Here is a 25,581-nt window from a genome sequence, read left to right on the forward strand (position 1 = left end):
ACGTATGTCCTGTGGATGGATGTTTGGTCCTCATGCTTGCAAAGCAAGCAACTTATTAAATGAGCTCTCTCTCTCTCCAGCACCTCCATTGTGATTTTGACATCCCTCTCTTTTGTGGGGATCATGGAATGAAATACCTAAGAGATATAGGTCCACTATGGTTTGGGAAGGGGGAAAGAGTCACCTTACTCCATAAATATGCACTATAGTCACAAAAAAACTTCCTTAAAATCTACAGTACCAAACCAGAGGGAGGTTTCCAGCCTTGGGGCAACCCACTCTATTTCCTCTTTGGAGTTTGACAAATACAAGAACAAACAAAAAGGAAACGAAGTTAGAGGGAGGAGTGGTTGGATCTGAGAGGAGAAGGGGAAGAGGCAAGGGTGAATATGATTAAAATGCACTGTATAAAAATTTTCAAAAGGTTAATACAAAACAATATTTAACGTGTATATGCATAGTAAAAGTGGAAGGTAAAAAGATGGTAGTATGTATATGTGTTAAGTAAACCGTCTCTGGAAGGATCCACCAAGGAACGAATAGCAGAAGCCTGAGGGGAAAATGGGTAGAAAGTAAGGGAGCATAGCCCTTCCTCCACCATTCTGAACTTTATATATTATGAATTTTCAGTTTGTATTTGAAACAACCGAGTTGCCCTAAATTGTTTCTAAAGGCCCCTTGTGACATGGAGACATTCACTCCGGTCTCTGTAAAATCTGCCGCCAGGCCTTCTCCACGCCTTGAACTTACTGGAAACTTCCACACCCAGCAGACACCCGCGTTTACAACAGGAATACCAGAACCGGGAAAGGAGAAGGCGGCGCCCGCCCATCCCTCAGTACTTACCCGGGCCCCCAGTGCATGCTGCCATGGTGATGGACGGACGCCACCGACCGCGCAGGCGCTAAAGATTGGCATGTACCAGGGTTGTTTTGGGTGGCGGAAGCCAGATGACCGGAACCTCGGTGCCGGAATTGGTGCGCACGCGCATTATAGCTGCTGGGTTGGCGGAGCTCCACCTCCCAGCAGTGTGGAGGTATGCTTGCATTGCTGCTGGGCTACTTGTCCCAGCCGGCTGCGGGTTGCAAAGCTTTATATACATCCCCTGACAGCACAAGAGGAAGCAGTTCTCACCCAGCCTTCAGAGGATAGTGATTTCAAGTCATTGACTTGAGTGGCCATTATTAGTCTCAACCATACCTCCAGTCTCTTTCCAGCCCAGCCGCCAGGATTGGCTTAGAAAACACTAGTTGGCCCCATCGCATTATAGTTTTGTGTTTTCTGCCCGTATCTTTGCATTTAAATGTAGTTTTTTTTTGTTTTTTTTGTTTTTTTTTTACACATTTACTTCTTTACAAAAAGCACAAGCCACACCTCTCTCACCACGAGTTTATTATAGAATCAACCATGAGTGCCTACGGTCCAAGAACACCAAATCATTTGCCCCAAATATATTTGCACGGTTTCATGGAGTTTTTGCTGTTTAAGAAAGTCATGTATTTGGGATTTCCAAATACTTTAATGGAAACATCAGGTGTGCAGTTTACAGCAAATAAGCACATCTTTGTTTACATTCTCAGGGTTCAGTTGCTACCTGAAGGTTCTTTTAGGCTGGTGGTAGTTAATGGTGTGCTGTTAACACTCTCCAAAAGGTTTCACTTAATCCCAAGGATGCTAGGGCAAAAGTGGGCAATGCTATTAAGGGAGGTAAAAATTGCACAAGATGGTTTGACTCTGGATCTTCAAAATTACCGCGCTCCACAATCGAGTTCTAACCTCAGCCTTGCAAAATTTTTACCATAGCTGTGGCTCCCCCACCTCTTAACTTTAGTTAGCACATCTACTCTAGGATTCTGCTTTTATTCTTTGTTGCTGAAATATAGTTTCCTTGTGTAGCTACTTTTTTTTTTCCTGTGAGTGAATGATACATTGATTCATATCTTAGCCTCAGCTAGCAACTTGGCTGAGACCAACAGGATTTTTTTTCTTGGTTTTTCGAGACAGGGTTGCTCTGTATAGCTTTGGAGCCTATCCTGGCACTCGCTCTGGAGACCAGGCTGGCCTCGAACTCTGCCTGCCTGGATTTTTACACTTTACTTTTCCTGGCACTTGGAGGCACATTCAACATGTGAGTTTTTTGTTGTTGTTGTTTTTTTTGTTGTTGTTTTTGTAATCCCAAACTTAGCTATTCCCCTTAGGTTTTCCCACCTGTGGTTTGTCACCCAAATAAAGGTGAAACCCTGTGAGTTTGCCTACTCAAGCAAGGGCCTTCGGTTATATTTAGAACCTTATGTGAAGCCTGACCTCTGCTTTCTATTCCCATACATATGGGTAGCTGTCTCAATAGGCAACTACCAGCTTTTTATCTTGAAGCTGGGCATCCCTTCTTAAATCATGATGTTTTAGGGTAAAGTTGCATTTTAATCAGTTTTAATTGTTTTTAGCATAAATACGGATCAACACAGCTTCTGGGATTTGAATATGTGTATGCTCTTTGCTCTTAGCACATATCACTTGGGGCAAGGGCTCCATCAATCTTGAAATGTCAAATTTTACCAGAAAAGTTTTTAGCTTTTTTTTTCTGATTGCTAAAAACATTAGTATGTGTCAGTCAATTAATTCTAGTTGCTACTAAGAACAAGTTACCACAGGCCTAAGCTTAAAGCAGAATCTTGTATGAGCTGGCTTTTCCCTGTGAGATTCAGATCAAAAGCTTCAGAGGGCATGATTCTGAAGGTGAGGGTGAATCCAAGCTGCTTCTGAGGCTGGTTTAACGGCTTGGCTGGGGTTCAATCCACTTTCCATTCAAGCTGGCTGTCAGGAATCTTCAATTCCTCATCCAGTAGGTGTGTCTGTGCAGTAATCAAAGCCTGCAATAGGTTCCCCCAACACTAAGTACTGGATAGGATGAGATTCTCAACATGTGGCTCAGGACCCTTTCACAGGGGTCTTGTATCAGATGTCCTGCATATCAGGTATTTACATTGTGATTCATAATAGCAGCAAAATTACAGTTATTAAGTAGCAGCAAAAATAATTTTATGAATGAGGTCACTAAACATGAGGAACTATATTAAAAGGTAGCAGCATTAGGAAGATTGAGAACCACTGGAATAGAAAGACAAGCAGAGATAATGGAGAAAGGAATAACAGGAGAGGGAAATACCATTCTTTCTGGTTTCCCTTCTGCCACATCTGTTGTCACCCAATGGGAAGGAGGGAACTGCCTTCCATCCCTCATGTAGTTCCCTCCTACCCACTGATAAGGGTAGTTTGATCCCAAAGAAGTTGTGACCCTCCAGGTTAAGACAGCTACTTAAGATTATTTTTAATCTTAAAAGCTTAACATTATTTTTAAAGGCCCTTTACTGGAGCACATGAACCATACTTATCTGTATAAGCATGGAAATAAAATTGAATTTTGTTCCTATAGATGTAAAAATATACTTCCCCAAAGGTATTCATATGAAATTGCATACCATGCCAAGCTAAATCCTAAACAGAATATTAATAACAAAAAATTAAACTACCAAAAATCCTGGAGTGGAAAAAGAGAGTAATGGGGGTGAATATTACCAAAGTACTTGATACGCATACATGAAAATGTTACAATGAAATCTACTATTGTTCTGGATCTGACCATTCACACCTGTAATTCCAGCACTTGGGGAAGACTGAGATGGAGGCAGGAAGATCCAGGCCACATGGCTGGACCTTGTCTTTTTCTCTCTCTTTTTTTTTATTCCTTGTCTTAAAAACAGGCCAACCATTAGTCTTTACAGTTAATATACACTAACAAAAAATATAGAAAGACTGAAAATTATCAATTAAGTGGAAAAAAAAGACAAATTTAAATGGTAAGGCTTAGTGCCCAGCAGAAAAATATTATTCAAATAAAAATAATCATGAAGATGTGTAATAAAATTGTTATGATGAGAATACTCCTAAGAATGCAGGCCAGATTTCTAAGGGATTTTTGTCCCTTTCTGCATCTAAGATGCTTTTTAGCAGTCAGTGAGTAAAAAGTGTTCTGATGGAAGCAATGAAATATTTATGGTCCTAAATAAAAGATCCCAAGTAATTGATATGTTAAAACTACATTTTGTGCTACATTTTATGTAAGAAATGTCATATGAAAAATGGTGTAGATGACCCTGGAAAATTAAAAACTATGAGTCACCAATGTTACTACTGGTTGTGTTTGTAAAGGGAGTCACTGTCAAACAAGCAGCTGTGCCTTGTGCTTACTGAAGTGTTATCCACAAAAACAAGACTTGAAACCAACCTAAGAACCATCACAGATGAATGGATAAAGAAAATGCTACACAGACACATAATGAAGTGGGTAATACAGGAGATATTATCATTTGTGACAGGTGTTAGGTGAAGAAACAGGCACGGGAAGACCAATGCTGCATGATTTCATGCCTATGTGGAACCTAAGAGTGCTGAACAAAAAGCACAGATGCTGGACTGAAGGGGCAGAGCTGGCAGAGGAAAAAGAGACACTGGGGAGATGTTGGTCAGGACACAAAATTTCAGGTAGGAGAAATAAATTCAAATGTTCTCTTGCACACACAATAACTACAGTAGTCCCAATATATTGTGCACTTGAAGAAACAGAAAATGAGGCCGTTGCTGTTATGACCTCTGCACCTTGGAATGGCACACAAGAAAAGATGACTACCTGTTGAATGGATGTGGTGGAAGAAGAGCGAAATGGCAGGTGGGAGGCAAAATTAACACCGCTGAGTTTTCATGTTTCTTATTGCTGAATGTATATATTGTCAAACATTATAAAGTCACTGAATAAAATATATAAAACCTAGAATGAGTCAGACATTTCTGTTTTATTTCAAGACAGTCTTTTAAAACTTGAATCACATTATCAAAATTATTCTTCCTATGAAAAACCTTCTGTGCTTTATGAAACAATACATAAACTTAGGCTGCCAGAAATCTAAACAGCCATCTGGGTAAGACTTATTATTCAATTATAAGGTGAAATTTTTGATCTCTCTACAGCATTCTGGGAGTTTCAGATTTCCAGCCCAAATGTCCACTATGCTGTAAGCTCTTCCTTAGACATGGGCCTCCTCCAGTGTGCCCCTGCACCCACTAAAGAGTCACTTCTCCACTGCAGCAAATAAAGTACTCCTATATGTTAAGCAACTGTTTCATACATCTAGTTCCAAAAGAGAAAATGTAGCACACAGACACATGGATTGTTCAATACATACATAAAGCAAGATATATTTCACTTCATGTTCAGAACGCAGAGAAACTGAGTTGCATTAAGTCTTACGACCATAAACAGATGCTGTAGACTGACTATAATTAGACACCTGATTTCTTTACTAATATTTCAAAAAAGTGCCAATGTGAACACTATGACCAAGCAGGTGGCAAATGCATTTAGAAAAATCCATCTTCAAAGAATGCTGTAAAATGTGCCTCTAATAGGCTAGAATTCCAATTTACATTGGTTGTAGACACTTTGAAAACAAATTCAAAGTTACTTCATCACAGAAGAATCTTTCACTATTTGGTAAATTCAATATTCATAAATTGTGCAGTTATACTACAAAGGAAATACACAATATACTGAAAAATAAACACATTATGTAAAGAAAACAAAATGAGCTTCATAAGCAGCCATCTTTATATTATCTTTATATTACATCATGTCGATAAATGTTGTGAGTTGTATGCTGCCATTTTATTTACTATCTGTAACACCGCATTGTTTATGGATTTTATCCTCAAATATGCCTTTGGCTGGTCCAAGTGATTCAGAGGAAAGCTCTGTTCCTAAGACCTTAGCTCCCGAGTTACATACGTGACCGGATCTCTATGTTGCGATGCTTTATAAATACCCTTCTTAAAACAGTGGTATTTAATGTGGTTTCTTTTCTTGATATGTACAATGAATGTTTTTGATACAAAAAATATATTCCACATAATAAAAAGGCATTAAAACAATGATTACATTTTATATAAGTTAAATGACACATTTTTCTTTCTCCTGCTGTTTGAATTAAACAAGAAGGCTCTATCACAACCTTTAATTTTATGATAAATATTCCATTATAAAAATAACTGCCATAGAAAGAATTAAAAATATGCAAAAGTAACAAGTTTGTTAAAATTTATACTTCATACATTGGGTTCAATCAAGACATTCCAAAGGACTAACATGGAGTAATAGAAACCTGTTTCAGGCTTCAGTTATTGCTACACAGTGACTACTTCCTGGGTCATCTGGCCTGTCGTCATCTGAAGAGTGTCAAATACAGTGGTGTACTTTGTAAAGGAGAAAGCAAATGCACTCTGGTACAAAAATATTACCTATTTATATATTAGCAAAGATTTATAAAACACATTTTAAATCATATGTTGCTATGGAAACAACAGACTTAAATAGAGAAGCACAAAGTCCTGAAGCACCCACAATTATTTTAATCAAGAAAATGATATATATATATGTGTGTGTGTATATATATATATATGTATAATAATTTGAGAAGAAATAAAGACAAAATTCTAAGTTTAATCAAAGAGTTTATCTAATCTTGGAGGTAGACCTCCATTCCATTTACACAAATAAGTTATCAGCTTTAGTCAAAGACACAGAAGTCTAGAATCTTGAAACTGGTCTTCTACTGAAATACATTTAAAGACTTCAAAACCAGTATTCTCACTAACATACACACAAAACAAGTGTCTCCTTCATTAAAATCATTCTTGGCATAAGGAGGTATAACTAAGTGCAGATACTTTGGCTTAACATTTAAGTTACACAGTAAATACTATAAATTTTAAGTTAGAAGAACTATTTTTTCTTCTTGGTTCTTATAATAAACATAAATCTATAAAAATGGTGGATTCCTTAAATTTTTAGATATTTAAATATTGTGCTAATGATTCTGAAAAATCATTCCTGCCTAAAAAGCAAAATTATTTATTTCAATTATCAATCATTTAGTGTTTGTAACATCTCAGTTTTAGTGCTGGGATTCATTTTAACAGATGAGTTTGCAACATATAACACAGCACATTCTTTCACTCAAAAAGGTTTTCTAAAATGGAAAATGTTAACTCTATTTCTAAGGGCACACTAGAGCTGGAGGTCCCACCGTGGATAACAGGTAGCAGCGCACTATCGAGCTCATTTAGGTAATGCTGAGGCAGAAGTTGGCCTTCACAGCCTGCCTGAAATTCAACCTGGAAAAAAGAAATCTTGATAAGGTAACCCTAGAAAATTAGTCCTTTTGTGTTTCTCAGTAGATGAATATACAGAATATTTGAATATTCAGCTTAATGATGTTAGTAAAATGTTAGTTTCAAAAGTATATTCTCCCATTTCTCTTACCTCTTTACTACATAAATTATAACATATATTATAAACATTGTCACTGCTTTATACTTCAGAATTCAACTGAATATATAAGCAAAAAAAGAAGTCTGAAGCTTTCTTAATAATTAGCAATGTAACTTAGACTGAATTAAAAATGAATTGAAAAATCAATTTACTCTATTTCAAACTGTTGTAATATTATGTTTTGTGTGGGGTGCATGTGCAATTGTGTCTGTGTACATGTGTCTGTATGCAGTTGTGCAGCTGCATTGCCCTGTGTGTACACAAATCAAGTCCATAGGTTGGCTTTGGGTATCTTCCACTATGGCTCTCCACTTTATTTATACAGGGTCTCTCACTGTTTCAGCTACATAGACTAACAGCAAACTGTAGGATCTTTGTGTTTCTGTCCCCACAGCACTAGGGTCACAGGCTTGCACCATCATACCCAGCCTTGATGGAGGTGATAGGGTCCAGACTCATGTTTGTATAGCATGTGCTTTACCTATTGAGCCATCTCCCAGGCCCTGCAACACTACTTAAGATTTAATGTTACTGATAAATTGTATTTTTATATATTTAACTATACAAGGAAACAGTACCTACTCAACCAACACTCATTTAGGAGTTTCCTTGAAAAGGGTCTTAAAATAAAGTAATGAAAACAAAACTCTTTCCAGTAGAAAGCATGAGTACAATACATCTTGCTGGAGAAACAAACTAACATAAGAAACCCTGTTTAGAAAACCAGGTTCTAATGAAGAAACTGCCTTGAAAAATCTCTACTGAATGTTCCAGCAAGAGTTACAAAATAAATATACCCAAACAGATATACACTAAGACGTTCTGGAAGAAAATAAATGGGTTTTCCCATGTAAGAAGAACACTGTTCACTGCCAGTAGAGATGTATATTAAGGTAACACCGGGCGTCATATTGCACCTATCAAATTGTCAAAGTTCAAATGATCCATTGGGCTTGAGATATAGAAATAGAGCATTTGCCTAGCAAGCACAAGGCCCTGGATTTGATTATACACTGCTAAAGTACAAGGGTATGAACAAAGAACTGTCTCAGAAATTGCTGACAGAAGCCAGGCCTGGTGGAAACAGGCCTGTAATCCAGATATTTAGGAGCGGAGGCAGGAGGGTCACAAGTGCAAGACTGGTCTACAGGGTGAGGTCAAGGTCAGAATCTGCCTTGAAATAAAAAACCAAGGGCTAGAAAAAAAAACAGCTGTAAGATAGAACATCTGCCTTGCATATGGGGGACCTGGGTCTAAGATCTCAGTGCCTATTTGGGGAAGTTTGTTGATATCCATTGAATGTATACTTGTACATCCAGGGACTCATTTTATGGCTTTAGTTACATTTATGCAAAAGCAAAATACTGTCAAACTAAATGTCAATCAAAATATACCAAATAAATCTAATTGTTATCCACTTATTTAATTAACTATGATTACTATACAACCATTAAAAAGGGCTGGAGAGATGGCTCAGTGGTTAAGAGCACTGGCTGCTCTTCTACAGGTCCCAAGTATAATTCCCAGCAAGCACATGGCTCTGACACCCTCTTCTGGCATAAAGGCATACATGCAAATAGAGTACACATATATGTTAAATAAATCTTAAAAAGAGTGTATACTAATATGTAATTTCTGATATATTAAAAAGTATGGCAAATAAAACATTTTGAAGAGGAGTGACAAAGGTTTTTATTACAAACACACACGCACACTTACATGTACATGCATACAATCACAAGAAATATATAATACTAATTGCAATAATTAAGGAGAGTCTGGGGATGAAGTAGTGTTTGGAAGTTAAGGGTAAGAAGAGATCTTTGCAGAGCTATGGCCTAGCTCTGCTGGGAAGCATCAACTTTGCTAGAGTTGACATCTCCAAGGCCCACCAATTCCATGTTATACAGAATGACTGCTGTTCCTTGGAAACATTTAATGAAATGTGTATGCGTGTGTGTATATACTTTTGGGTTTTAAAAATTGAGTTATTTAATTTAATTAGAATAAATTTCAAAGCCTATGACACAGGAAAATTATAGATCAGCAAACCCTGTTCTGCAGGCCACCATGTTGAATAAAAAAGATTTCACTGGCTCACAGCAACACTCAGTCACAGTAGCAGCTTCTCACTAAAAGAGGTGAATTGTGGGAGAAATTCTACAGCCTACAATGCCAAAGACAGTCATTCTCTGACTTCAGTTAGAGATTAATAGAGGTAACATGTGAAGTGTGTAACAATCTCTCGCTTAGGGCTGGGAGGGCCACTCAGTGGTAGAGTACTTGTCTAGCAGTAAGGCCTTAGGTTCTATTACCAGCACCACAAAAAACAAATAAACAAACCAACAAACAAAAAACCCACTACTAACAAAAAAAAACAAAACAAAAAACAAAACAAAACAGGAGACTCCCTTTCCTCAAAAGGTTAAATAAAAATCATAATATTTTAATGTAATTTATATCACTTTCAGGACTATCAGGTTGGCTCTGTAAGTAAATTGCATGTGGACAAGCCTGAAAATGTGAGCTTAATTCCTACAACTCAAATAACAGAAGGAAAGAGCTGACTTCAACATACACACGTGGCTCACTTGCCCTGCAGAGAAGGGCATGTCTTACCATACATGTCTTACCATATCAGTGTCGATGGAAACTCTGAGTCCAATTCTGTTCATTCTGCTACTCTTCAGAGTTCTCAGGTGAGGGCATAGAGCGGCACAACAAGCCATGGCTATTTCTTTCACAAACTGGTAATTAGTTGATAAAACAGATACGTCTTGGTCCTTTAGGAAGTAGAACACCTGAAAAATCAGTTAAATTAAAAAAAGAAATCATGATGATGATTATGAAGGCAAAAATTATTGCTTTCAATTCAACTTTAATAAAACTCCAACATTAGATCTTTGAAATCATTAGTGAAGAGCATTCTGTATCGATAGCCTGAATCTGTATGATAAATAAAAACTTAAAACCAAAGATTATGGGAATGGCTCGGCTATTTTTGCCCAAAGTTGATTTGTATCAATGAAACCCTTGTTAACTCAGTTCAGAGCCCACACAAGAACATCTGTGTGGAATTAGGTCAGACAAAGAAACAATGCTCTGTGGCTGATACATCCTCTACAGTCTGCTCATTCTGCACATGTGAGGTCACCTAGATGACATAGAAATTGCCTGGCTGACTGGAGAGAGGACAGACATGGGACTGCAGGCTGGGAGGCCGTGATGGTTCTGTAGTCTCACAGTCTCTTAAAAAATGTAGAATATGAACAAATGGTTTTCACATGAATGCCAATTATAAGCTGGTGTCAATAAAATCTTGTATTGTAACATAAAAATAATATAGGAAAATAACAGTATAAAATGGCAGTTTTTCAAAATGTAACTATTAGCTGTTAGGAAGTACTATCAAGATGAAGGCTTAAAATAAGTATTCAAAGCAAATTCAAATCTGGGGTGTGGGAGATTGTGGGTGGGAATCTTATTCAGTGTGGAAAGCAGAAGGTATAATAAACTATAGCTAAATATCCACAGGCTGAATATGCAATATTTCCAAGTACATGCACGCATGCACACACACACAAACTCCCATGCTTGTGCACACTCACAAACACTATCCTAAACACAGCATGTGAAGGAAAGAGACCTTTCTCTATACCTCAGTGCATTTCACAGTCTTCTCTTCAGTTTCAAAATCTGCTTCCAGTTTTATTTTTTCACTTGGAAACCCTTCTAATGATATGCCATCTACTGCACTGACAACACTATGTAATAAAGTAGAATACAATACAGTTAGTATAACAGTGCTTTCCATGAAATTACTGAATTTGGAAAAGGAGATGAGAAAGTCAAAGCTTTACATTTAAAGCAGCAACAAATATCTCAATTATATATAAATAATTATTTGTCATGATTCCTTGATTATACAATCATCTTTTCTTTCGTAAATTATATCTCCCTCTTCATATGTCCAATTCTGCAGGTTTAAGATACTTCAGTTTCTTAGCAGAAAAGTATCTTACACATTCAGAACTGTTTTCTGGGGTTGAGAATGTAGCTCATTGATGGAGTGCCTGCCCAGCATGCAGATATCTCTGGGTTTGATCCCCAGCATCACAGGCCTTCAATCCTAGCACCCAAGAGGCCAAAGCAAGAGGATTTCAAGTTTAAGGCCATCCTGGGCCACATACTGAGTTCAAGTCCAGTCTCAGCTACATGGTAAGACCTTACTTCAAAAGTCTATTTTGGAGTCCTTTCCTTCTTTCTTCTAGATCCCTTAGCACATCTCCAGACATGAGAGTGTATGAACAACTGAAAAGAAGGGCTTAGCAATGTGTCTGACAGTGAAGCCTCTAACATACACATTACTAAATCTAGCTTATACTTACAGGGAATTAATAGAATTAAATAATCAAAAGGAAACCCTTATTTACTTGACAAAAATGTGTACCATATATCAGAAAAGACATTTTGCCTTTTCTTAGCCCTGGCAGAAAACTACCTAACTGATGTTTTAAAGTCAGCCCCTCCCTATAGCTTCCTGCCCAAGAAAACTTAGGAATGTGGTTAGTTGCATGTTTGAGCAAAATACCGTATTAATTGGAATAGAAACATTAAAATTAATGATTAATTCTGTATTCATTCAAAAAATATTTCATCATATTGAAAGGATGTTTTTATCTTTCCCCCTCCATCAAATCAATTACATTTTGGTAACAAGAAATTCCTACCTTTTATTCTTCTTTTCTTCCGAATCCACCCAACAGATGTCCACGTACTCCCTTAGGTCTACTGCATCAACTTTCCCACAAGGAATCTTAAAGTCCTTTTGCTCTCGTAAAGCCAACCGTAAGCTATCCATGGTCTCTGGAGTTATTTGTACCATTAAACCATCTAGAAATCAGAGATATACTTCATATTGAGCTTGCCAAATTTAAGTATGTGTGCCAAGTAGCGGAATTTATTATTAAACTGTTTGGTGTAAGATACAAGTTTTAAATATCCTCTGCTAATCATTTAAACATGTGTTTTTCACTAGGAAAATAAAACTATTTCACAAAGTTAAGAATTATTTTTAAGATTATGCAAAGACAATGAGTTATACTCCTTACTAACAGCACAACAAAAATGTCATACACCATAGCTAAGTAGGATTTATCCTAGGATGCAAAGATGATCTGGCATAAGCAAATCAAACACCACATCAACTTAAGGACAAAAACCATGCATCAATCATCTTGCAGAAGAAAATACTGGATAAAATTCAACATTCATTCATGAAAAAAATCTCAATAAATTAGGTTTAGAAGGAACATACCTTAAAACAAAAATTGCAATATAGGACAAACCCATGGTTAACATCACAATAAAAGGGTTGTGAAAAGCTGAAACCATTTCCTTTAAGATCAGGAACAAGACAAGGATGCCCCTTTCACTACTCTTAACACACTACTGTAGTTATTCAGACTCTAAGTTGGGAGGAAGCAAGAAAGGGCATTCAAACAGGGAAGAGGGAAGTCAAATTGTTCCTGTTTATAAATTGTATGAGTCTGGCAAAAATCAGCTAAAACTGAATACAAAATCAAGTTACAAAATAAGCAGCATGCGGGGCTGGAGAGATGACTCAGAGGTTAAGAGCAGTGACTGCTCTTCCAGAGTTGCGGAGTTCAATTCCCAGCACCCACAAGGTGGCTCCCAACCATCCGTTATGAGATCTGATGCCCTCTTCTGGTGTGCAGATATTCATGGAAGCAGAATGTTGTATACATAACAAATAAATAAAATCTTTAAAAAAATAAGCAGCATGCTTATATACAAAACAAGCATGCTTACAAGGAAATCAAGATAGCAATCTCTCTCATAATGGCAACAAATAGGAATGAACAATGGAGAAAGCAGATGATTTCTACAGTGAAAATGACAACAATAAAAGACTTGACACAAGAAAGTGGAGACATGACCAGGGTCATGAATTAGAAGGACTAATATGGTCAAAACATTAATGTTATCCAGAACAATTACATACTCAAAATAATCTCCATCTAAATAACAAGGCATCTTCATAAAGGGAAACAAACAAATCTTCAACCCTAAACTCTCAGGATAACACAAAAGACCCAGAATAGCTAAAAACCATCACCTTTGAGGAGGGAGGCTGAAGCATCTTACTAACTCACCGCTCTCCACACTCTATGAAACTATAGTAATCTGAAAAGCACAATATGAACATCAACCAACACACACACACACACACACACACACACACACACACACACACACACACACACACCACCCAACAGAGCAGAAGAGAAAACTCAAAAATAAATTCACCCATTTAAGCCACTTGATTTTCAACAAAGGGGCCAAAACATTCACTGTAGGGAAAAAAAAAAAAAAAAAAAAAGGTCTCAATAAATGGTGCTATATAGTGATTGTCCACTCAGCCCAGAATCTCAAAATGAACCAAAGGCCAAGCGCAAGACTTAATGAAATAAAACACAGGTAAAATTTTAAATGTACACACAGTTAGAACTTTCTCTCTCTCTCTGTATTTCTTGTAAGAAATGAAAGCAGAGCTGGGTGTGGTGGCTCATGCCTGTAATCCTAATATTCAAGGGGAAGAAAGTCCCAGCACTCTGCAAGCAGATGTGGGATAAATAACAAGTTTAAGGTTAGCCTGGACTACAGACTGAGACTTTGTCTCACAAAATCAAAGTCTGGCAAATAAATTCACAAATGTTCTGAAGCCATTTCTTTAAAGAAGTTATACAAATGTCCAAGAAATATATGGGAAAAATTAGCATCACTACAGTGAAATACAAATCAAAACCATCACATTTTCTTATTCTGGTCAGAATGGCTATAATTAAAAAAAAAAAAAAAACAATAAAACAAATGTTGTTGGGACCAGAGAGATGGCTCAGTAGTTTCGAGCACTGGTTGTTCTTCCAGAGGACCCAGGTTTAAGTCCCATCAACCATATGACTGTTTACAATCTCTGTAACTCCAGTTCCAGGGTATCCTATGCCCTCCTCTGGTCTCCATGGACACTATATATTAAAATAAACTGATATTAAGGAGGTAGAGAAATGAGAATTTGTCCATCTACTTATGTATTTCATTCATTCATTCATTCATTCATTCATTCATTCACTTACTCACTTATTTTATGGTGCTGGAAATTGGCCAGGGCTTCAGCACATGCCAAGCCAGTACTCTAGCACTAAGCTACATTCCAACCAGATAAAGGGAGACTTCATATACTGCTCACAGGAATGTAAATTAGAACAGTAATTATGGAAAAACAGTACAGGAATTCTTCAACAAGCCAAAAATGTGACTACCTTATGATCCAACTATTCACCTATTGGGTGTACCTCAAATGAAATTAAATAATTAATCAGAGACAAGCCAGACATAATGGCTAAGGTCTGTGACCCTAGCACTCAGGAGGCACAGGCAAGAAGGTTGAGAATTTGAGCTTGGCCAGAGCTACATAGTGAGCCCAGGCTAGCCTAAGATAGTAAGACTTTCTGAATGCTCTCTGATGTTCCCCACAAAAAGAAACAATAAAAACAAAGAAAAAAATACTTCCACATCCTCTTATTGTAGCACTATTCTTAACAGCCATAATATTAGATCAATAAAGGTGTTTATCAACAGAGGAATGAATAAAAAACATGGTATAAAGACATAATGGAGTATTATTCAGCAAGATGAAAAACTGAAATCCTATCATTTACAGCAATGTGGATGGAACTGGAGGTCAGACATTAGATTAAGTGCACAATCACAGAAAGACAAACATCACTTTGTTTCAGTCACATGCAGATACTATAATAAATACCATATAATACTGTATACTAAATATATAAATATTAAATAAATACTATAATAAAACAGTGGCTCCTAAAAGGTAGGGAGGGTAGAAGTAGGACAGAAGAAGAGACTGGATGGTGGTTACCATAATACAGCTACACATCAAGAGTGTCACACATTCAGAAAGTAACTAAAATTCACAATTTACACTATAAAGAACTTGCAGAGGAATCTGAAGTCTGTCAACACAAATTAGCAAGGGTTTAAATAAATAGAAATGGCAATTACCCTATACATTCTATATATGTTCCCAATTATCAAAATGTCATATTCATAAATAAGAATAATTATTATGTTAAGTAGGAAGGAGGTGGAACCTACAATATGTAACATTATAAATTACAAAGCAGTTTAAAAAAAGACAACCAATAGAAAAATAGGCAAAAGTTGTAAATGAGTATCTCACAAATAACATATGTGTTCTATGAATATGAAATAAGACATTCTATGTGGCAATAAATAAGACAAATGCTTATAAAGTGATCATATTCAGAAACACCTAAAAAATAGACTAAGTTAAGTAGACTAATAATGCCATGTATGTAGACTAGAGAAGAACTTGAGAGCCTCATTCTAATAAGGATTGGTACAATCACTTTGCAAAAACATTTGGAAATATTCTGGGAAACTAAACATTTACTAATCTAACTGACTCAGGAATTCCAATTGCAGGTACATATCAACACTACTGTTTATCATAATAGAAGTAAGAAACAATCTAGACGTTCATGGCCAGATGGACAAATTATCATACATTCACAAAATATTTAATAGCACTGGAGCTGAACATGCATAAACCAGAAACATAAACAATGTGAATATGTATATGTAACTCTGTTCTTAATAAGCATAACTAAGTAATGTATTCTGTAAGTATACTCATATAAGAAAATAATACACACAGTAGTCAATCTAGTAGCTAATTTGAGAGAGAAGGCTTAAGTAGACCCAACACTGTCATGCTCTAGTTCTCAGCTCAGAGATTATTTTACATAAGTTTGTATTTTACATAAGTTTGTGATAATAACAACTTACACTGTTCTTTTGTAAGCATCAAATATATTTTTTGCTTGGTTGGTTTTGGTTTGGTTTTTTTTTTTGGGGGGGGGGTTGGTTTTTTAGGCAAGGTCTCATTATGCAGACCAGGCTGGCCTCTAACTCAGAAATCCACCCACCTTTGCTTACCAGGTGCCACCACACCTGACAAATATATTTCTTAAAGGTAAAGGAAAAATAGCTTTACATTAAGATAATCAAAGATGAAGGTCCTACCTTCAACTATGCTGGACTTGGCAAGAAATCCTGAAGACGTTTTCAGAGCACCGTTGAATACCACGAAACTCGCTCCTGTCACTGATAATGAATAGTAATTATATTTTTTTAATCTGATCATCTTATATTTATTACTCAAAATGTCAAGCTTGCACAGTTTAAGTATTCAATAAATTTTATACTCATATCATGTTAGAAATAAAATAAAAACCAACAAAAGATTAAAATACTGTATAAAATAATATCTAATTTATATATAATGATGAACTACTGTATTATTTAAAATATTTGTGCTTTTGTTAGTGAGGGTGTCATGAGTCAAATTCACTGCAGGTGAACACAAATGTAGAAGTCTCTGTGGAATCCCCATGTGACAAAGTTAAAAATGGATGTAATCTTAGGGGTGGTTAAAGTGCTTTCCTAAACGAGCATCAGGACCTGTGTTACAATCCCTAGAACCCACATAAATCCTGGGTGAGTGTGGTGGTCTGCCTGAATTCCAGCCTTAGACACCTCAGACCAAGCTGGCTGGCAAGACTTAACCATATCAATAAGCTCTTGAGCTTTACTGAGAGACCCTGCCTCAATGAATAGAATGGAAAAGCAAAGGAAGATGATTCCCCAAATCAAACTCAGGTCTTCACATGCACACCTACACATGTGCACCTAAAGACATGCAAAAGCATGCATGCATATAAACGTCAACATCACACATAAATAAAAAGTAGAAGAAGTAAAAAGCAAATGTAACCATTGACGCTGATTTCATCTCCAGGAACAAAAAAAATGTATGCATACAAGGTTATTCATAACATTTTATAAGTATCTGAGGAATGGTAGTCATTTATGACAATAACAGACAGTTAAATGATGAATAATTAACAAAGTGGAAAGTTACAGAGACATGAAAGTTCTTTACTAACATAGAGTAATCCCCAAGAAATGTTAAAAACAAAAAGCAAGGTGCACAATGAAATGTGTTACAAGTTATCTGAAAAAGTGGGAGAAAGACATCTTGAGTGTATGCACACCCATGCACTTGCTTGAATATATACATTATACAAACAAGTCTCTGGACAGATATACAAGAAAGGAAACTTGTTTGTGGCTCTGTAAGAGGAGGTCTAGATGGTTAAGAGAATACCCTTTTCATCACAATATAAATATAAAAAGCCTGAATTTTACCACATGTATATGTCCCCATTAACAAAAACTTTTTAAAAACCCAGATACTTAAAACTCCCTAATTTTAGGGGCCATGAAGATGGTTTAGTCATTGAAGTGCTTGCTGGACAGGAATATAAGCATTGAGTTCAGGTTCCCAGTCTTTAGGTAAAAGATGGAATGCTGTGGCTGCAACTGTAATCCCAGCACTGTCTTCTTAGTGTTGTGGGACATTTGTACACTGTGTAAAGGTGCATTGCTGTGATTGGTATAATAAAAAGCTGAATGCCCAATAGCTAGGCAGGAGGCAAGATTTCCAGGGAGATAAAGGAAGAAGAGGAGGAACCTAGGCAAGCAAGGGACACCAGGAGACACTGGAGAGAAAACAGACAGTGCAAGATGGAAGAGAGGCTGGTGGTCAATGAGAAACTAATACTATACATGGTGTCCAACGTGAGGCTTGAATACCCAAACATAGGGCCTGAGAAAGCTAAGAAAAGTTCTGGACATGGCTTCTTAGTGCCAAAGTCTCTTAGGCAGGCTGATGCTCGCTGCCTACAGAGGAGGAGCTCCTGGCTGCTGCCTGTGGGCTTGATCCAGCTGCCATGCCATGTACTAAGCAAACTACACTGTTGACAAACTGGCCCTTTAAGGCTTGGCTCAGGTGATCAGAGAATGCTGCAGACATGGAGAAAGCTAAGTCCAAACACACATAGACACACATAGACACACATAGACATACATAGACACACATAGACACATACACACATACACACACACACACACACACACACACACCTCTAAAACTTTGCTTTAAAAGATGCTTAGGTGCTGAAGAAGAAAAAGGAAAATGGATATAGACAATCATAAAAAAACAATAGTTTAAAAATAATAAAAAGTCTTTAAATAGATTAAAGTAATATTAAAAAGGATGAAAAACATAACATATAGAATGGACGTTTTATGGTGTTTTGTTAATTTAAAAATTTTTAATCCCTAATGAACAGAGAATACAGTCGCTGAGAGACACTGGGTTATAAAAGGGACTGCTAAACTAAATCAGCCTATATACCTTAGAGATGTCTTGGCTTCAGAATAGAATTCTAAAAATGTGTTAGATTGGAGAAAAGGTTGTGCTTTTGTTTCCATAGGAAACAAAAAGCTATGGATTCCTTCAAAGTTGATAGAAGACAGATTTGCCCAGGGGAGACCTCCTGAGGATCTTGGCTACAGACAAGAGGGAGAAAGACAGAAAGGAATACAAGACAGGTAACATATATGCTGATCCTTCTGCATAGGAACAGCTCTGAGACTGGATGAGACAAGATAAATTTTATTGGCTACAGAGTCCTCATGACTTATTATTACAAGCCATCCTTGCATATGGCATGGATATTGATTTATATTACACTTTAGTTATACAATCCAAATGGACTTATAAAGTTGGCAGATGTCTTTTACCTATTCAAACATAAAAAAAAATCATCTTTAGCTCACTAGTACACATCACACATCCCATTCTTGTGTTAATGCAGAGATATATTTAAAAGTTTGCGTGTTTTCAGAAAAAAAAAGGACCAGACATCAATAAAGCAGCCCAGTGATCAAGCCTCTCAGAATACCTCTGTTGCAGTTTCCTTAAAATTCTGCATCCAGAACAACTTCAAAGCTGTTAGCTGAGAGGGTCCAGCCTCATAAACTATCCAGCCAAGATTTCAGGTAAGCTCTATACTTTCTCATCACATGGAGACTAAACAAAAAATTAATATTGCCAGCTCTCACAGGATATGACCATTATCCCAATTTTCTTAGGGTCCCGTAAAGATGCTATCACCCCTAAACAACAGGAAGCAATTTATAGAATACAACACCCATATTCCCAAGATGTAGGGTGGGTAGTTTTTGGTCATTTGGTGAGTTATGGATGTTTGTCATCATTTAGGGGGGTTGGTTGCAAGTTTTTATTGGTGATGGGCAGGAAAAAAACTACGTAAAGATTAGATTCAGAGATCTTGTTCTGAAAAGAAGAAAGGGAACATAGGAATGATAGAATAAAAGGATAGATTACTGAATCTACTTTTAAACTAAAAATGTAACTGCTAGTCTTAAATATTTTACATTGGTATAGATTTTTATATACTGATACAAATTTAAGGTTACTTTTGTTATACTGTATATATGTTTCTACTCTTTTTTAAGGTATTATAGCTATACAGCTCATTAAAAAATATAATGTAAAATTCTAGACTATAAAGGCTATTATTACAAACTGTTTAGGATAATTAAGAAATGTAGGTTAGTAGTTAATCATCTAACAAAACTTGTAGTCAAATTAGGTATGTTTTCAAGGTCAAACAGGAACCACCAGAATCTAGGTACTCCATACCAACAAGACTTGAAAACCACAACACAGTGGAAGAAGAGCCGGACCTTAAAAACTACTTTATGAAGATAATAGAGTCCCTTAAGGAGGAAACGAGAAAATCTCTTAAAGAAATAGAACAACAGACAAACAAATTCAATAAATAAATAAAGAAAGCCAAGAAAAAACAACCAAACAAGTGAAGGAAACAATCGACAGAGTTCAAGGCATGAAAGCTGAAATAGAAATAATGAGGGAGCTTTGTAACCAGTGAGGTTAAGATATCCTTTATTAGAAAAATGCCAGTCAAACCCAAGCCAGAGCGTGCCAGGGGCAGCAAGGCAGGGAGGCCAGAGAGAAGGGGTCCCCATGTGCCTTGTCTGTCCCTTTAAACCCTATCTCCTGACCTCACCTTGACCACGCCCTAATGGACGTGATCAGGCACACCTGTAGCCAGCTTCTAGCAGGCATGGCTTACACTGTCCCCTACATAGAAACATTAAAGAGAACACAGAATGAGGGGATGCTGGAAATAGAAAGGCTGGATAAACAATCAGGAACTAAGGATGTAAGCTTAACCAATAAAATACAAGAGATGGAAGATAGAATCTCAGTTGTTGAAGACTCGCTAGAGGATATACAGTCATCGACCAAAGAAAATCTCAAGTCCAACAAAACCCTAACACAAAATATCCAGGAAATATGGGACACCGTGAAAAGGCCAAACCTAAGAATAATAGGTATAGAAGGTGAAGAAATACAGCTCAAAGGTACAGAAAACATATTCAACAAAATCATAGAAAAAAACTTCCCCAACCTACAGAAGGATATGCCAATGAAAGTACAAGACGCTTATAGAACACCAAATAGACTGGACCACAAAAAGAAGTCCCTCTGACACATAATGATCAAAACACCAAACTTACAGAATAAAGAGAGAATATTGAGAGCAGCAAAGGAAAAAGGCCAAGTAACATATAAAGGAAGACCTTTCAGAATTACATCCAACTTCTCAATGGAAACTTTAAAAGCCAGAAGGTCCTGGATAGATGTCTTACAAACACTAAGGGAACATGGATGCCAAACCAGACTACTGTACCCAGCAAAGCTTTCAATCACTATAGATGGAGAAAACAAGATATTCCATGACTAAACCAAATTTAAACAATACATATCCAAAAATCCAGCCCTATATAAAGTTCTGAAAGGAAAACTCCAACCCAACGAAGATAGCTACACTCACAAAAACATAGGCAATAGATAATCCAATTTTACCAAACATGGAAAAAAGAGGGTGAAATCTACACATAATGACACCACCAACAATAAATCCAAAACAAACAAGAACCAAGAATCAATGGACATTAATAACCCTCAATGCCAATGGTCTTAATCTATAAAAAGATACAGGCTAACAGAATGGATATGAAGACAGAATCCATCCTGCTGCTGCATACAAGAAACACACCTCAACTTCAAAGACAGACATTACCTCAGAGTAAAGGGTTGGGAAAAGATTTTCCAATCAAATGGACCCAAGAAAAAAGCTGGTGTAGCAATCCTAGTATCTGACAAAATAGACTTCAAACTAAAATCAATCAAAAGAGATGAAGAAGGGCATTTCATATTCATCATAGAAAAAATCCATTTAAATGAAGTCTCAATTCTGAAGTCTGGTAATGGCAACAGCCAGAGCTGAGGATAATGTCACAGAGGTTGCTCACTCCACCATATTCATTTTTCCATCCACAGTCTCTGTGCATTGTAAGTCATCCTCCACCCTGTCCACCTTGTGCCTTCCCAAATGAGGGAACTGAGCAGAGACTGAACAAATGTACAAACATCCCATCCAGAGAGAAACTACAGAAAAAAAGATTCTCACACTATGGGATACATCTGGAATAGACGTCCAAATCTTTACATCTCATGTAGTCATAAATAAAAACACAAAATAAAAGCAACTTTTCAATCTATTATTTATGAAGCTGAATTGTTAAGCATACCACTCCATCACTAACTCAGGAAATAAGGTATCTATTTCTTTTTGGAGAGATCTTTTAAGTGGGGCTTATAAATTACCTTTCCTTGGCTGGCCAGTAGCACTATTTGCCTGAGTTTGGTAAACTCCATCATTTTGTACACATACCAGATGAGAATCCGCTTCTGTACTAAAACTAGCTCCAATGCTGATGACATGCTCGTTAGAAGAATTTATTACCTTCATTACCTGAGGAAAAAACCACCACATTTGTTAAGAACATTTTGAATACTTATGTCTAGAAGTTGTATTATTGATCAACTTTATAATAACCAAGCTTTGATCCGAATAACCCTTTGGGAATATGTCAAAAAAAAGAGAAAATAAAATCTCCATTAATAAATAAAACAATAAAGAAAAGGTTGATTAAACGGGTGATGGGGACTATCTTTCTGTGTATATGCTTGTCTTATTGGTTGATGAATAAAACACTGTTGGCCAATAGGGCAGCAAGATAGGTGGGACTAGGATATGAGGAGGATTCTGGGAACTGTAGGCAGAGAGGAGTTATCATGTGATCCCAGGAAGTGATGTAGCTAGGCAGAAACTGCCACTAGCTAACCATAGAGTTCTGGAGGTTTGTACAGACAAACAGGAAGTGATGTGGCTGGGCAAATCAGAACATAAGAAGGGACAAACATGTAGTAGGCAAAGGAGTTGCAGGTCCAGTAAACCAAGACCATGTGGAAATACATGGATTAGTAGTTATGGGTTAATAATTAAGTCAGAGCTAGCCAATAAGAAGCCCAAGGCTATCACCAACAGTTTTATAACTAATAGTCCGTGTGCTTCTTTGGGGCAGAGTAGGGCGGCTGCCGGGCCAAGGATCTCACGTGACAAAGGGATCAAGCAAATTCTCTTATTAACAAACCAATTATAAAAATCTTAAAACAGGGCTGGAGAGATGGCTCAGAGGTTAAGAGCACCAACTGCTCTTCCAGAGGTCCTGAGTTCAATTCCCAGCAACCACATGGTGGCTCACAACCATCCGTTATGAGATCTGGTGGCTTCTTCTGGTGTGCAGATATACATGGAAGCAGAATGTTGTATACATAATAAATAAAATCTTAAAAAAATTTAAAACGTATTATTATTACAAAATAGGTATTTTCATTCAAAACAACAACAGCAAAATCCAGTCTCAGCAACTCCACTGTTCAACTGTCTTTAGATGTGGATAGAGTGAGCACACTTACATCATTGTACTTTTTCCGAGGTATCTTTATACAGCTTTTTCCCATTTCCATATGAATCAACAGCTGATCAATATTATGCAATGTATACTGGTAATTTCGAAGATCCTACATAAAATGATCACAGTTCCATCAACTAAACATTTCCATTAGTATCTGTAGTTTAAGTCTTCTGACACAGTCCTATCAAAATGCTACCCAGAAACAGTCCTACCTTGAAAACCAAAACACCTCCCATAAAAAAATCCCATAAACTAATTCTCCCAACTATTACTCAAAAGTAACAAAGAATACTCTCAGAAAAAAAAAATCTATGGTGTTTGAAGTCCACTTTCTTTTCCTATCACAGCTCTCCCCAAATAGCAAATAGCCCAAATAGCAAAAGTTATTTTTATAAGTGTTCCTAAATGCTGAGATGTTACAGCTTGTTCACATCTCCTGGTGCTACTGGGGCAGGGTGGAATGTCTTGAAGGTGAGGCCTAGGATTCTGGAGGCATGCTATTGTAGGGAATAGTAGGATTTAAACATTCCCAGTTTCCATCTTTGATTCCCAGGCACTGTAAGAGTGGCTGCCTCCACCAAGTACTCACACTGCCACATGCCCAAAATAACACAGCCAAGTGACGCTAACTCTTCTGAAGTCAGAAGCAACAGTAAACTGTTCTCTTTACAAGAATTATCTCCTGTATTTTGAAAAAGTAACAGAAAACTGAGAGCCTTCAAGCTAGCTGTAGATGGGAAGCTGAAAGTAAGTTTACTAAATACTTTCATATAGTAACAAGAAGGGAGCCTCAGATACCACCTTATCCAGGCTTTCCTACTACAAATGAAGACAACAAGATCATAACTTGTTCAAAATCTCAAGGCTGATTTACTGTACTGACACTTTTACTAAAGCTCCATCAATTTCAGAGGTTTGTGAAGAAGTCTCCTATTACCCCAATACATAAACACAACAGTAGAGCTAAGCAAAGGGCAGTCAGAATCAAGGACAGACAGTGTATTCTAAAATGAAGCAGATTTCATTTATGTTAAGTGACTTATTATAAGTGAGTCTTCAAATACCAAATACTCCAAATTAAAATGGACAAATAAAACTTGATATACTAAATATCAAGTGAGATATACTAAATATGTTTAAAGAAACAGTATTTTAAAACAACACAACAGTTCAGTTACTTACAACAAGTAAGTTCATTATAGTGTGTCCTATTTCTCCAAAAAGAGGTTTTCTGCCTCTGACACTTGTTAGAGGAGCAGGATAAGCTACATATAAAAAAGAATAATTGGTTACTATCAATAATAACAGAAAATCCTAAGTTTATGGTATTTATTTTTAATTTCAAACAAACTACATATAAATACCCGTGGTGATATTTTGTTTACTATCTAACAAATAAAGCTTGCCTGAAGATCAGAGTACAAAGTGAGCCACACTAGTTAACCATAGAGGCCAGGCAGTGGTGGCACATTCCTTTAATCCCAGAACTTGGTAGAAATGGGCAGATGGATCTCTGTTAGTTCAAGGCCACCCTGGGCTACACAAGATTGAATCTGTCTAAAAGAGAAACAGAGCTCACACAAAGGTGATCCCAGCACTAATGAGGTGGAGACAGAAGGGATATAGCTAGGTGGAGAGAGGAATATAAGGCGGGAGGAAACAGGAGTTCATGTCAGTCTGAGGAGGAGTGAGAATGCAGTCTGAGGCAGTCTGTCTGAGGATGCAGTCTGAGGACAGGATCAACCCTTTAGTCTGAGCATTGGTAGAGGTAAGAAATCTCTAGTGGCTGGCCACTTTGTTTCTCTGATCTTTCATCTTTCACCCCCAATAGCTGACTCCGAGTTTTTATTAATATTACCAAATACCACCCAGTCAGTTATCAGAGAAAAGTAAAAGATGCTGATGTATCTGCTAGATGTTACACTAACTGGTAACCTTTCTCAGACTGCCTTATTTAAATCCTACAACAAGGGTGTCTATACCTACTTACAATAAGAAAATTGAGACAAAGATAAAATTGTTCACTTAACTATGGAAAAAGATTTGAAACCAGATCTTTCTGATTCCAAGGCATTTAATGTTTCATTGTTTCCATAAAATTTCCATTGGAAAAATTACAATAATTGCTTTGACCCCTATAAAATTTTCTAATTTAAACAGAAATAGAAAAAAAAAACTTGGCATTTTGATGTTTCCTTCTGTGGTGTTGGCCTTGTACATGCTAGGTCAACACTATACCACTGAACCATAACCCTAACCCTCAAATTAGAGGCTTTAAAAATATTTAGTCA

General features: G+C 36.9%; 2 protein-coding genes across 4 annotated transcripts in view; both read right to left on the bottom strand.

Annotated features, from left to right (window-relative positions):
* Fam151b (family with sequence similarity 151 member B) overlaps positions 1-984 on the bottom strand; it is a 34,092-nt gene extending 33,108 nt beyond the window's left edge. Inside the window, exon 1 of the mRNA XM_027401741.2 lies at positions 847-984. Coding sequence (XP_027257542.1) covers positions 847-871 — 25 coding nt within the window. The 5' untranslated portion in view covers positions 872-984. The remainder of the gene's footprint in view (positions 1-846) is intronic.
* Positions 985-4,831: 3,847 nt separating this feature from the next.
* The window catches only part of Zfyve16 (zinc finger FYVE-type containing 16), a 46,241-nt gene continuing 25,491 nt past the window's right edge, over positions 4,832-25,581 (bottom strand). For all 3 annotated transcript variants that reach the window (XM_027401739.2, XM_027401737.2, XM_027401738.1), the window contains 8 exons: positions 24,473-24,555; positions 23,292-23,396; positions 22,137-22,284; positions 16,532-16,612; positions 12,112-12,274; positions 11,040-11,145; positions 10,015-10,182; positions 4,832-7,224 (listed from right to left, as the gene is read on the bottom strand). In XM_027401739.2, coding sequence (XP_027257540.1) covers positions 7,063-7,224; positions 10,015-10,182; positions 11,040-11,145; positions 12,112-12,274; positions 16,532-16,612; positions 22,137-22,284; positions 23,292-23,396; positions 24,473-24,555 — 1,016 coding nt within the window. In that variant the 3' untranslated portion in view covers positions 4,832-7,062. The remainder of the gene's footprint in view (positions 7,225-10,014; positions 10,183-11,039; positions 11,146-12,111; positions 12,275-16,531; positions 16,613-22,136; positions 22,285-23,291; positions 23,397-24,472; positions 24,556-25,581) is intronic.

The sequence above is a fragment of the Cricetulus griseus genome, chromosome 2 (genome assembly GCF_003668045.3).
Source record: "Cricetulus griseus strain 17A/GY chromosome 2, alternate assembly CriGri-PICRH-1.0, whole genome shotgun sequence".
Taxonomy (NCBI): domain Eukaryota; kingdom Metazoa; phylum Chordata; class Mammalia; order Rodentia; family Cricetidae; genus Cricetulus; species Cricetulus griseus.